Below are 13,813 nucleotides of genomic sequence, written 5' to 3'. Positions count from 1 at the left end.
ACATCATTAATTCTAAATCACAAAACATGGATATAAAAGCTTGAAAGTGAAAAGTGAAAGACTGCTCGCGTAAAAGTCCTCACAACCAACAAATCAATCATCTGACTCCAACCTGTAGGCCGACTTCTTATGAGAGCCAGAAACAGATCAAATCAACAGTCAGATATTACAACACCAATAAAACATGACAAGCACTACAACTACAATGTTCTTACTCGAACCCAGGCATTTACAATCCTTAAGAGTCAATCTAAAGTAACATGATAAAAAAATCCATCAGGAATCAGGTTGCGTTTCAATCCACTGCATCTGCCTTTGTCGGCCTTTCATCATCTGCGGTGGAAGGTGGCCAAGCTACAGCGGTGTTTGCCCGACCATGAGACATCCCAAAATTCGGTCCTCTCACAAAAACATCTAACTTCCGAATAGTTTACATACTATTATCACCACTCAATGGAAAGGGGAAACTTTCTTTTGTTTTGCGACCCCCATAAGTGTCACGGGACTCGTCTGAAGTTAACCCATACAAACGAATGGAAGTATCGAGGTAGTTTTGTGCCAACAAAAATAAGAGGTTAATAATGTGTCCCAAAAAACTAAAATATTCCCTGAGCTTTCTTATTTTTCCTAGATACAGGACAGAAACTTCAAAACCGTATTCCTTATGATACATTTTTTGACTGTCTTTTTTTTGCCAATTTTGAATGTGTTATTCAATTTTTATCAAATAATATTTCAATATTTTTGGAGGGGATCCCTTTTAGGGTACTTAAATTCAAAATCAAATAGCTAAATGAAAAAAAGGTATGTCCATCTTAAAACAATTCCATATGTTAGCTTAGTAAACCCGTCTAAACAAACCCACCAAAACCACACACCAACCCACATTTCAGCCCAACCCTTTTAACCACTCCGACCTTGTTTTCCCCTCAGTGCCCGTTCTGTGACAGCAGCACAAAAAAAAGAGCTGAAATTGTAAATGTTTATCATCACACTCCTTTCTCTCACACCTCCTCCATTCACGCCTACCTTGCGCTTGTGTTCATCCTCCTCCTGCGTCTTCACCTGGAGCTTGCGCACCATCACCTGCCTTTTCCATTCAGGGATGGCTCGGCCCTGCTCGTCGTGTGTGGGCACTAGGGCCTCCACGTCCGCCAGGCTACCCTTCCGTGTCTGTCCCATCAGGCTTGCTGCCCCGCTGCCGTTCCCATTGAGGTGCTGCTCGCTGCTCTTGGAGGTGGAGAGGGTCTGGGGCGTGCTGGTGCCCACAGGGCTGGGGGCGGTGGGTGGGGAGGTGGTGCTGGCGGCGGAGGGCGGAGACGTGGGCTTGGCTGAGGACGGGCTGACCGTGTGGGTCTGAGGCGGTGACATGGGGCTCTCTCCCTGGGGGTGGCAGAAAGAGGGGAATAAAGTTCAAAAGCTTCATTGTTCATTAAGGTCAAACAGGAATGTCTCTGGCTTTAACTAAATAGGCTCAGTTGCGATATACATGAACTACATAGGATGTGCAACATTGATGAATGACAGAAACCAAGACACACTATATATACAAAAGTATGTGGATTCAGCTATTTCAGTCACACCCGTTGCTGACAGATGTATAAAATCGAGCACACAGCCATACAATCGCCATAGAGAAACATTGGCAGTAGAATGGCCTTACTGAAGAGCTCAGTGGCTTTCAACATGGCACTGTCATAGGAGGCCATCCAACAAGTCAGTTTGTCAAATCAACGGTAAGTGCTGTAATTATGAAGTGGCTCAGCTGTAAAGTGGTAGGCCACACAATCTCACAGAACGGGACCGGCGAGTGCTGAAGCACGTAGCGCGTAAAACTCGCATTTCCTCGGTTGCAATACTCACTACCGAGTTCCAAACTGCCTGTGGAAGCAACTTCAGCACAATAACTGTTCGTCGCAAGCTTTATGAAATGGGTTTCCATGGCCGAGCACAAACCTAAGATCACCATGCGCAATGCCAAGTGTCCGCTGGAGTGGTGTAAAGCTCGCCGCCATTGGACTGTGAAGCAGTGGAAACGCCTGAATCATGCTTCACTATCTGGCTGCCAGGAGAACGCTACCTGTCCCAAATATAAAGTGTCAACTGTAAAGTTTGGTGGAGGAGGAATAATGATCTGGGGCTGTTTTTCATGGTTCGAGTGCGAGCCAGGTCTAATTGTCCAACATCAGTGCCCGACCTCACTAATGCTCGTGGCTGAATGGAAGCAAGTCCCTGCAGCAATTTTCAACTGGTGGAAAGCCTTCCCAGAGTGGAGGCTGTTATAGCAGCAAAGGATGGACCAACTCCTTATTAATGCCCATGATTGTCGAATGAGATGTTTTACGAGCAGGTGTCCATATACTTTTGGTTATGTACGTATGTATTTGAAACAAGACTGACTGCCTATAGAATAAAAGGAGAACCTAACGAGTTGCTTCGGGGTGTCACACGGCAGATAACACCCACACAGAGCACCACTCATATCGAATTCCTTACTCATTGCGTTCACTGAGTGGACGCTTTGGCCTAATTCAGTGTAATGCAACCAAGCGTGGCGGTGAAGGCCATGCCAGCTCTGAGGGGGGAGAACAATGGGTTGAGTCACCAAGTTAGCACACCCCACTTCTTCTCCACGGTGAAAGAGTAAACAGTCAAAAGCATTAAAAACCACCATTGAGTGACATGTTTGTTCAGCCATCAGTGAGTCACCATTTGACCAACTGTTAAATGGTCATATTGTGATAAGTGCAAACGGCTGTGCAAAACTTTTGTACTTTTAAAATGTTTTTCTTTGTTGGGCATAAAATACTGTAAAAACACCAGGAAATCAGCTCCAAGTGATTTTTATTTAAGAAAATCTGTTGCCAAGTATTCTTCCACATAATAAAGAGTCACTTGATCATATACAAAATCTAAGCACGGTTTTATTTTTATATTCCAACATTATATCTGTTTAGGTTTCTTGTGGTGCATTTGCAGTCTACAAATTATTTGTAATTGTGTTCCCAGATTGAGAACATAATTACATAATTATCCGCTCAAGAAGAAAAATCAGTCCGCGGCTCAATCTAGTTGATGATCCCTGACATACAGTGTATGTTGATCATGTGGGATGAAAGCTGGTCTCATGTTGCAGAGTGTGTCTAGTCACTTCAATGAGGTTTCACAGGGAAGTTCACTGTTAGCACTCAATCTGGGATCCTTCTGATGCCTGAAAAACCCTTTGTTCCAGAATATGAGCTGCTTATCAGAGACTGACACAGAAACTCATCGCCACAGAAGCAGCAATGAACGATATCATAGGCGTATTTGTTTCTCATTGAAACCCAGAAGGGGATACAAATATTTGCCAACACAGCAGCCTTTACAATTGGACAGTTTCAGATGAGGCACCTTTGTGGTCATTGACTACCACTAACCTCTAGTCTTAGTTGTACAGTGGCTTGCAAAAGTATTCACCACCTTGGCATTTTTCCTATTTTGTTGCCTTACAACCTGTTTGGAGAGCTCCTTGGTCTTCATGGTGCCACTTGCTTGGTGGTGCCCCTTGCTTGGTGGTGCCCCTTGCTTAATGGTGTTGCAAACTCTGGGACCTTTCAGAACAGGTGTATATATACTGAGATCATGTGACAGATCATGTGACACTTAAATAAAGTCCACCTGTGTGCAATCTAACTAATTATGTGACTTCTGAAGGTAATTGGTTGCACCAGATCTTATTTAGGGGCTTCATAGCAAAGGGGGTGAATATATGCACGCACCACTTCTCCGTTATATATTTTTTGGAATTGATTGAAATAAGTAATTTTTTTCATTTCACTTCACCAATTTGGACTATTTTGGGTATGTCCATTACATGAAATCCAAATAAAAATCCATTCAAATGACAGGTTGTAATGCAACAAAATAGTAAAAACGCCAAGGGGGATGAATACTTTTGCAAGGCACTGTACATCCTGGTTATAATGACAACCCTTTCCCTCAGCTACCTGCAAACAATGACTATTTGTTGGTAGTCTACAAATGCATACAAAGCTAGTCTCTCCTCATACTCAGGTCTGACTACTTCGACTACTGTCTAGGAGGTGAAATGTCACTGATATTAATATTTCTGTGGTTTGGTTCTTGCCATCTGTCCTCTGCCATGGATTCCCACAGTCAGTAGTATTGGGCAACGTCAAAGGGGGTGTGTACCATTGTTCTACATCTGCTAACTCCTGCTTTGGCAAGTAGACACAGTAGGATGGCACAGTTTGTTTGAAAATGTCTTATGGTCAACAGACCAAATGATAGAATGTTGTTGTCATGTCTCTTTAAGAAGGACCAGTGATCCCATATTACCTCCAACACATATTACTGAATGAGTCAAACTGCTTTGCTATGACTACAGTATCCTCAGCAACATATTATATTAAAAAACTTCTCTATATCACCAACCAAAACAGGACTTTGCATCTACACTCTTAGAAAAAAAAGGGTAGTATCTACAACCTAAAAGGGATCTTCGGATGTCCCCATAGGCAGACCCTTTTTGGTTCCAGGTAGAATCCTTTTTTACATGGAACCAGGGTCCTACCTGGAACCAAAAAGGGTTCTACTATGGTGACAGCAGAATAACCCTTTTTTCAAAGTGTGTATGGCTCTGATGGCTGGAGCTGTTGGTTGGAGCCTGCTGGAGCTTATAACAGCACCGGTTTTCCTTGAATATGTACTTCAGTGGAAGTTATGATTCGCCCCTAAGTCAAATTTTCACTTTGTCTCCTATTGACACTAAAGCGTGACTAAGTGAAAATGTTACTTAAATTGGAGTTAGGATTTGACCCATACAATATGATTTGCATATTCTGTAAGTCGCTGTGGTGTGTGGATAAAAGTGTCTGCTACATTGACCATATCTATTTATCTATCTAGTGTTGGTGTTGTCATGACTGCCCTTGGGGCAGGATCATAGGTGCCCCCCTCCCTCTCTCTCTCCACAGTTTTCTGACTTAACGACAGGTCGTAAATTCCTTGAAGAGACCCTCTCCCCCTTTGGACATGCAGTATGGGGAGAGAGGATTTCACAGTGGAACAGAGAAGCTGTTCCCATCAAAACTTATATTTTTGAGAATGTGGAACCGGTCAGTGGGGAAGCAAAGAATGACCATGTTGAACTTGTTTCATTTGGTGACCTCATGAAAGACAGGAGACACACATTACTGTATCTTTGTTTGTATATGGAGTTTGTATCAATGTTGTATGAAATACATGATTAAGTATAAGAATACTTTTGGAAAGATAATGTGATCTTAGTCTTCTAAATGAGAATAGTTTTTCATAGTAACGTATGATCAGTCAGTGGCCACGCCCCTGTGAGCACAGACATTACACCCAAACGTCATGGAACGCCCCTTTCCACAGAGTTAATAAAAGGACTTGTGACAAAAATGTACATTTAGTCAAGAGAACGCAGGGACGGGGTCCCCACGTTGAAATGGCTACCACTCTATTGACCAAGCAGACTAAGGGATGAGCTGGATGTTGCAAAATGGTTTACACTACAACTCTACCTAAGGACAAGATGAGAGAACGTGGGGATCATCCCCATGCTGAAATCTACAAACTAAAAATAATTATTCAGTCTGCAGCTGTTTAAGTACATTAGTCTGGTAAACGCAACCGATCGAACGACCGAATGGTACAAGCTACAACTACGAAAGACTGATCTCTGATAGAAAGTCTCTGGTTTGTCCATCTACTGACTATCCAGCAGACGGACCGGCGATTAAAGAGAGGGACAACAAAGGCATACACTCGTAAATATGTAAATTGAAATGAGTGGCTGTGCATGTTCAAAGTATTAGCATTTCCATGAGTGTCGTTATCAACTGTATGTACGTGGGTCCACTGAGTTTCCCGCTCTTGAGCTGTCCCCACCCCTTTCCTTTGTCTACCAAGCTGTCATATCAGTTTCGTCTACTATGGACTTTTCTTTGTATCATGACAGTAAACAACGTATGACCTATTGTGTGTGTGTTTATTTAGTTGGTAAATAAATAATTAAGCCAATTTGTATATCGCTGATTCATGATTTATGCTAGGGTTCGTGCAGATACCCAAGGGTTTGCGACATTCAGAATATGACTGGTGAGGTAATAATACATTAATAAGTGACTAATCAATAAAGATATGAAAATATCTGAAGAGTTACATTTTTGAAATAGAGGCTCTTTAAACATTTTCCCTTGGTGCCCCGACTTCCTAGTTAATTACTATGCCGTGATTAAACAAATCACGGAATAATTACACAGAGAATTGATAATATAACATTCTTTACATTTAATAATAGTCACGTTATGACAGTGTAGAAGCCACATACATTATTGCCCGGCAGGCCGCTGTTGGAGAAGACTGTTGTGTAGCCTTTACTGTGTAGGGTGGGCTTCAGGTTCTTCCCCGCTTTTATTTCAGCCAGCAACTCCGTGTTGTCTCCGGTGTGGGACATCATGTTGAAGGATTTGTTGCCTGGGGAGGACAAAAGAGCGGAGGGAAAAGTGAGAGAGAGAGCGAGCGAGCGAGAAATTCATTCATTAGATTTATCATAAAGCAGCCACAAAAGCACATTTATGCAATAGACAAAAAAATTTAATATTCTAATTGGAAACCTCAAAAAGAGAAATGGTTGGATGGTAATTGTAAGCTCAAGGATTTTTTGTTGTTGATATTTATCCAAGACAAAACATTACCAACCACAAGATACAGACGTTCGGCAAGAATAATTGTGATACATTGAAAGAATACAAACATAACCTAAGATGGAAGTAATTCAAACTATACAGGAGCTTCTCATTGAAACCATATTGTACATAGCGTTACACACTTGATTAATGTAATGATTCACAAATGTGTGGATATATATATTTTTTTAAAAGCCTTTCATTTTTAATCTGGCTAACAGAGTGGTACTGGTATATTAAGGTAATTAAGGTTGTTCTTGCAGGGACATGTGGTGTGGGAGAGCCTTTCCCTTTACACTAACACTCAGAGGGGGTAGTGTGGGAGACGTCTCTTAGAGAGTTAAGGTCGGTGCTGCAGTGGATAGCGGTAGTTTTATGGGCTCCTGACCAATTCTGCTATTGTGTGATTTTTTAAATCCTGATCTTAACTATTTTTGTATATAATGTCTCTGCCATCATTTCCTATGACGGAAAACAGCTTCTCGACATCAGAACAGCAATCACTAACCTCGGTTTGAGCACTGGCTTCATTAATAAGTGCATCAACGAAGTCATCCCCACAGTGATAGTACGTACATATCCCAACCAGAAGCTGTGGATTACAGGCAGCATCTGCACTGATCTAAAGGCTAAGGCAGCGTCTTTCAAGGAGCGGGACACCAATTGGTACTCTTATAAGGAAACAACCTACGACAAGTCATCAAACATCTAAGATCGACTCCTACTACGCAGGCTCTGACGCTCGTAGGATGTGGCAGGGCTTGCAAACTATCACAGGTTACAAAGGGAAACCCAAAAGCCTACATGCCTTCTATGCCTCCTTCAAGACAAGCAACACTGAACCATGCATGAGAGCACCAGCTGTTCTGGACATCTGTAATCTCGCTCTTAAATGGCTGATTTGAGTAAAACCTTTAAAACAGGTTAACATTCACAAGGCGGGGCCAGATGGATTACATGGCTCACAACACCATCATCCCAGACACCCTGGAACACCAACAGTGCCTTCAGAAAGTATTCACACCCCTTGACTTTTTCCACATTTGTGACCCGATTCAGGAAACTAGGCATATGTCGCAAGTCACGACTTCACAAAAGAGACGTTTGAATGTAATTTTTTATGCGTTTTTTGGCAGAAATGCCTTCTCGAACATGTGAACTTTCATGTGCCTTAATAACAAACTTGTATGCCATCTGTAAATACGAATACAATTGTTACATTTACGAGCCTTGTTGGTTAAGCCACAGAAAAAGGGGCGAATCTTCCCACTAGCCATGATTGGCTGAGATAATGAGTGGGCTGGACATGCCAAGAGAGAAGTTCGGATTGGTCTGCCATATTGAAGGCTTCTGTCTATTTGAGCTTGTCAGTCTGTTTTGATAATGCTATCGGACGCGGCTTTAAAATAAATGTATTGTGTAGTGGAGCTGCATAAGTGTTGATCTCCACTTTCTGGAGGATCAAGTTTTTTGAAATCAGTGGAATTAGAATATGATAGCTAAAGAGATGGAGAAAACACCTGTCTCCGGATTACATCTTAAAAAACTAAGGGCAACTGTGGAATGGGATTCCTGACAGGGCGACGCGTCCATGATGCATGTTGATGTAAACAGGTAAGATAGTCTAGCTACATTCAGATATTACACGTTTCTAAATTTGACAAAATGGTTTCATTTCAAGCTAGTGTACTGTTAGCTAACATTAGCTGGCTGGCTCCCTAGCTGACGTTATTATTGGTTTCCCAGAGCCATTTGCTTTTCTAGTTAGAGCCTAATGTTAGCTAGCTAACATTGGACCTGGTTGGTTAGCTCCCAGCACTGTGGCATTGTTGCCACTTTGTTAATTGTTGTTTAACTAGCTAACGTTAGCTGGATGGCTCGCTAGCTAACGTTACATGACGTGTGTGATCTTAAGCGGTGTTTGCCTAGCTAGGTTCATTGTTTACCTAGCTAGCTAGTTATATGTCTTAAGCTAAAGTGTACTGTTAGCTAGCTAGCTATGTCTTAAGCTAAAGTGTATTGTTAGCTAGCTAACATTAGCTGGCTCCCTAGCGGACGTTATTATTCGTTTCCCAGAGCTGTTTGCTTTTGTAGCTAGAGAGTCTAATGTTAGGCAGTGTAGGCACTTTGTTCATTGTTGTTTAACTAGCTAACGTTAGCTGGCTGGCTCGTTAGCTAACGTTACGTGATATGTGTACAACACCCGTTGAATATGGCCGGTGTCAGTAAACGTCTGCAAAAAAGCATAATGAAATTGTTGCCAGCAGTGCTGGTTAGGCTGTTTTCATGTTATCCAGAGGTAAACAAATCGGCCAGTGTCAAGTGTGCGCTCTGAACGCTCTGAGAGCGAAACGAGATGGGTGGGGCTAAAGCTTAAGAGGGTGTGAATGATGCTGAATAGACAAAGAGCTCTTCACTAGATGCCCAAACATTCAAAGGCGATTTTCTCAAAAGTGAGTTTACAAGTTGATCACCTTTCAATGCAGAATTACTTTCCCATTGTTCCTCAACTGCAGTGCATGATGTACCATTTTGTAGCTCTGAGTCTCTACTTTTATCCAATGTAAAAAACACAATTTCACATTTTGCTACATAAGACCGAATCCAGGTCGTGAGTCACATTTAATTGTGTTACAAAGGGGGATTCATCATATTTTGTCAACAACCTACTCAAAATACTCTGTCAAAGTGTAAGAATATTTTCCAAATGTAAGAATTAACATAATGACAAATAAAACCCTAATACATCTTGATTAGATAAGTATTCAACCCCCTGAGTCAATACATGTTAGAAAACCCTTTGGCAACCATTACAGCTGAGTCTTTCTGAGTAAGGCTAAGAGTTTTCCACACCAGGATGGGGCAACATTTCCTATTTATTATTTTCAAAATGTTTCAAACTTTGTCAAATTGGTTGTAGATCATTTCTAGACAGCCATTTTTAGGTCTTGCCATAGATTTCCAAGCAGATTAAAGTCAAAGGTGTAACTCGGCCACTCAGGATTATTAACTCTCTTCTTGGTAAGCAACTCGAGTGTAGATTTGGCTTTGTGTTTTACGTTATTGCCCTGCTGTAATGTGAAGTCATCTCCCAGTGTCTGGTGGAAAGTAGATTGAACCAGGTTTTCCTCTATGTGTGCTCCTGTGCTTCGCTCCATGCCGTTTCTTAACGATACAATCATACCAACAACATGATGCAGCCACCACTATGCTTGAAAATATAGAGAGTGGTACTCAGTAATGTGTTGTATTTGCCCCAAACATAACACTTTCTATTCAGGACAAAAAGTGAATTGCTTTGCCAAGTCTTTTGTAGTATTACTTTAGTGCCATAACAAAGCGGTTGAATACTTATTGACTCAAGACATTTCAGCTTTTCATTTTATACTAATTTGTAAAAATTACACTGACATTGTGGTATTGTGTGTAGACCAGTGACAACATTTTTATTTTATTTTTTATTTAAACTTTATTTTTCTAGGCAAGTCAGTTAAGAACAAATTCTTATTTACAATGACGGCCTAGGAACAGTGGGTTAACCTTCTTGTTCAGTGGCAGAACGATAGGGGCAGATTTTTACCTTGTCAGCTCGGGGATTCGATCTAGCAACCTTTCGGTTACTGGCCCAATGGTCTAACCACTAGGCTACCTACCGCCCCAATTCAGGCTGTAACAACAAAAGGTGAAAGAGTCAAGGGGTGTGAATAATTTCTGAAGGCACTGTATGTGAGAATGTTGTTCATTTACTACAGCTCAGTACTCAACACCATAGTGCCCTCCAAGCTCAGGACCCTGGGACTTGAACACATGCCTCTGCAACTGGATCCTGGACTTCCTGACGGCCTCCCCCAGGTGGCCACACTGATCCTCAACACGGGAGACCCTCGGGTGCGTGCTTAGTCCCCTCCTGTACTCCCTGTTCACCCATGACTGCGTGGGCTCATATGACTCCAACATCATCATTAAGTTTGCTTCCACGATGGTGGAAGGCCTGATCACTGATGATGAGAGAGCCTATAGAGAGGAGGTCAGTGACCTGGCAGTGTGGTGCCAGGACAACAATCTTTCCCTCAATGTCAGCAAGACAAAGGAGTTGATCATGGACTGCAGGATATGGAAGGCCGAGCACACCCCCATCCACATCGACAGGGCTGTAGTGGAACGAGTCGGGAGCATCAAGTTTCTCTGTGTCCACATCACTAAGGAATTAACATGGTCCACACACACCAACACACTCGTGAAGAAGGCAAGACAATGCCTCTTCCCCCTCAGGAGGCTGAAAAGATTTAGTATGGGCCCTCAGACCCTCAAAATTGTCTTCAGCTGCACCATTGGTAGCAGGCTGCGTCACCGCTTGGTATGGCAACTGCTTGGCATCCAATCGCAAGGTCCTTCAGAGGGTACTGCGTATGGCCCAGTACATCACTGGGGCCAAGCTTCCTGCTATCCAGGACCTCTATACCAGGCGGTGTCAGAAGAAGGCTCTAAAAATGGTCAAAGGCGCCAGCCACCCAGATCATGAACTGCTCTCTCTGCTACCGCACGGCAAGTGGTACCTACGCACCAAGTCTGGTACCAACAGGACGCTGAACAGCTTCTACCACCAAGCCACAAGACTGCTAAATAGTTAACCAAATAGCTACCTGGACTATCTGCACTAACCCTTCTGACTCGTCACATACGCTGCTGCTTTTTCTCATCATCACCTTACCCCTACCTATCTGTACATATCTCAATTACCTCATACCCCTGCACATCGACTCGGTACTGGTTCCCCGGTGTATATAGCCACATTATCATTGTGTATTTATTCCTTGTGTTATCTATTATTTTATTTTTATTCTCTCTGCATTGTTGGGAATGGGCCCGTAAGTAAGCATTTCACTGTTAGTCTGCACCTGTTGTTTTCGAAGCATCTCTTTACACTACATAAGTATCTCTCCTGGACCTAGTTTGTGTCGCCAAAGTAGGTTAGTGTGAAAAGGCCCTTGAAGCTGCAAAGGCATGTGGCCCTGATAGCATCAGGAATGAAATGCTTAAACACAGTACTTCTGAGCTGCAGGATGTCTTAGGCCCTATTCCCACTACGAGAGATGAAGGAGAGTCTGAGGAGCGGAGTGACTAAACAGATTTCTACTTTTCAATTCACATGACATCCTCTCCTTACCTTTCATGGCAACGCGACATTCTTGGTCCGCAGCTCAAGTTGACCGTAAATATCACAGTAGCCACAAGCCAGTAAGTACAAACTATTTAACAACCCAAGCAGCTTTTATTCTAAAACACATTACAAAATGCAATAATGCAACCAAACCATATTACACTCGAGATTACACTCATCTCCGGCGCGGCCCACGCTTGGATTGCGTCCTACCTGACAGGTCGCTCCTACCAGGTGGCGTGGCGAGAATCTGTCTCCGCACCACGTGCTCTCACCACTGGTGTCCCCCAGGGCTCTGTTCTAGGCCCTCTCCTATTCTCGCTATACACCAAGTCACTTGGCTCTGTCATATCCTCACATGGTCTCTCCTATCATTGCTATGCAGACGACACACAATTAATCTTCTCCTTTCCCCCTTCTGATAACCAGGTGGCGAATCGCATCTCTGCATGTCTGGCAGACATATCAGTGTGGATGACGGATCACCACCTCAAGCTGAACCTCGGCAAGACGGAGCTGCTCTTCCTCCCGGGGAAGGACTGCCCGTTCCATGATCTCGCCATCACGGTTGACAACTCCATTGTGTCCTCCTCCCAGAGTGCTAAGAACCTTGGCGTGATCCTGGACAACACCCTGTCGTTCTCAACTAACATCAAGGCGGTGACCCGTTCCTGTAGGTTCATGCTCTACAACATYCGCAGAGTACGACCCTGCCTCACACAGGAAGCGGCGCAGGTCCTAATCCAGGCACTTGTCATCTCCCGTCTGGATTACTGCAACTCGCTGTTGGCTGGGCTCCCTGCCTGTGCCATTAAACCCCTACAACTCATCCAGAACGCCGCAGCCCATCTGGTGTTCAACCTTCCCAAGTTCTCTCACGTCACCCCGCTCCTCCACTCTCTCCACTGGCTTCCAGTTGAAGCTCTCTTGCACCTGTCTCTTATACACATCTAGATGTGTATAAGAGACAGCCTCCACTCTCTCCACTGGCTTCCAGTTGAAGCTCGCATCCGCTACAAGACCATGGTGCTTGCCTACGGAGCTGTGAGGGGAACGGCACCTCCGTACCTTCAGGCTCTGATCAGGCCCTACACCCAAACAAGGGCACTGCGTTCATCCACCTCTGGCCTGCTCGCCTCCCTACCTCTGAGGAAGTACAGTTCCCGCTCAGCCCAGTCAAAACTGTTCGCTGCTCTGGCACCCCAATGGTGGAACAAACTCCCTCACGACGCCAGGTCAGCGGAGTCAATCACCACCTTCCGGAGACACCTGAAACCCCACCTCTTTAAGGAATACCTAGGATAGGATAAAGTAATCCTTCTAACCCCCCCCCTCCCCCTTAAAAGAGTTAGATGCACTATTGTAAAGTGGTTGTTCCACTGGATATCATAAGGTGAATGCACCAATTTGTAAGTCGCTCTGGATAAGAGCGTCTGCTAAATGACTTAAATGTAAATGTAAATGTCTTGAATAATGCAACAATCCACAAGCATGTGCAGACAGAGGGTTTATTTTGCGGGCCATACACATTAAATTAGCTGACAATCCACAGCTAACTCCTGCTAGCTAACTAAGAAAGCTAAATAACAAACATGCTTCATGATCAAGTAACGTTAGCAAATCGATAATGAAATCGTGCTGACTGTAGCTACAGTCAGAATGTGCTGACTGTAGCTACGTAAATGCTGACGTTTAGCTCAGGGCTCTCCAACCCTGTTCCTGAAGAGCTACAGTCCTGTAGGTTTTCGTTCCAACCCTAATCTAGCGCACATGATTCTAATAATTAGCTAGCTGATAAACTGAAACAGGTTAGTTACAACTGGGGGTTGGAATGAAAAACTACAGGAGGGAAGCTCTCCACGAACAGGGTTGGAGAGCCCTGGTTTAGCTGAAAGGCGCTCTTAGGCTTACACTAGCTACCGTATTAAAGTTACCT

General features: G+C 43.5%; 1 protein-coding gene across 1 annotated transcript in view; it reads right to left on the bottom strand.

Annotated features, from left to right (window-relative positions):
- Nucleotides 1–13,813, bottom strand: part of LOC111976333 (espin-like) — a 92,082-nt gene that overhangs the window by 22,597 nt on the left and 55,672 nt on the right. Inside the window, exons 13-14 of the mRNA XM_070447746.1 lie at nucleotides 6,359–6,504; nucleotides 1,030–1,383 (exon numbers count right to left, since the gene is read on the bottom strand). Of these exons, the coding sequence (XP_070303847.1) occupies nucleotides 1,030–1,383; nucleotides 6,359–6,504 (500 nt within the window). The remainder of the gene's footprint in view (nucleotides 1–1,029; nucleotides 1,384–6,358; nucleotides 6,505–13,813) is intronic.

This window comes from Salvelinus sp. IW2-2015, linkage group LG17, assembly GCF_002910315.2.
Source record: "Salvelinus sp. IW2-2015 linkage group LG17, ASM291031v2, whole genome shotgun sequence".
NCBI classification, from domain to species: Eukaryota; Metazoa; Chordata; class Actinopteri; order Salmoniformes; family Salmonidae; genus Salvelinus; species Salvelinus sp. IW2-2015.
This window is presented reverse-complemented; position numbering and strand designations above follow the sequence as displayed.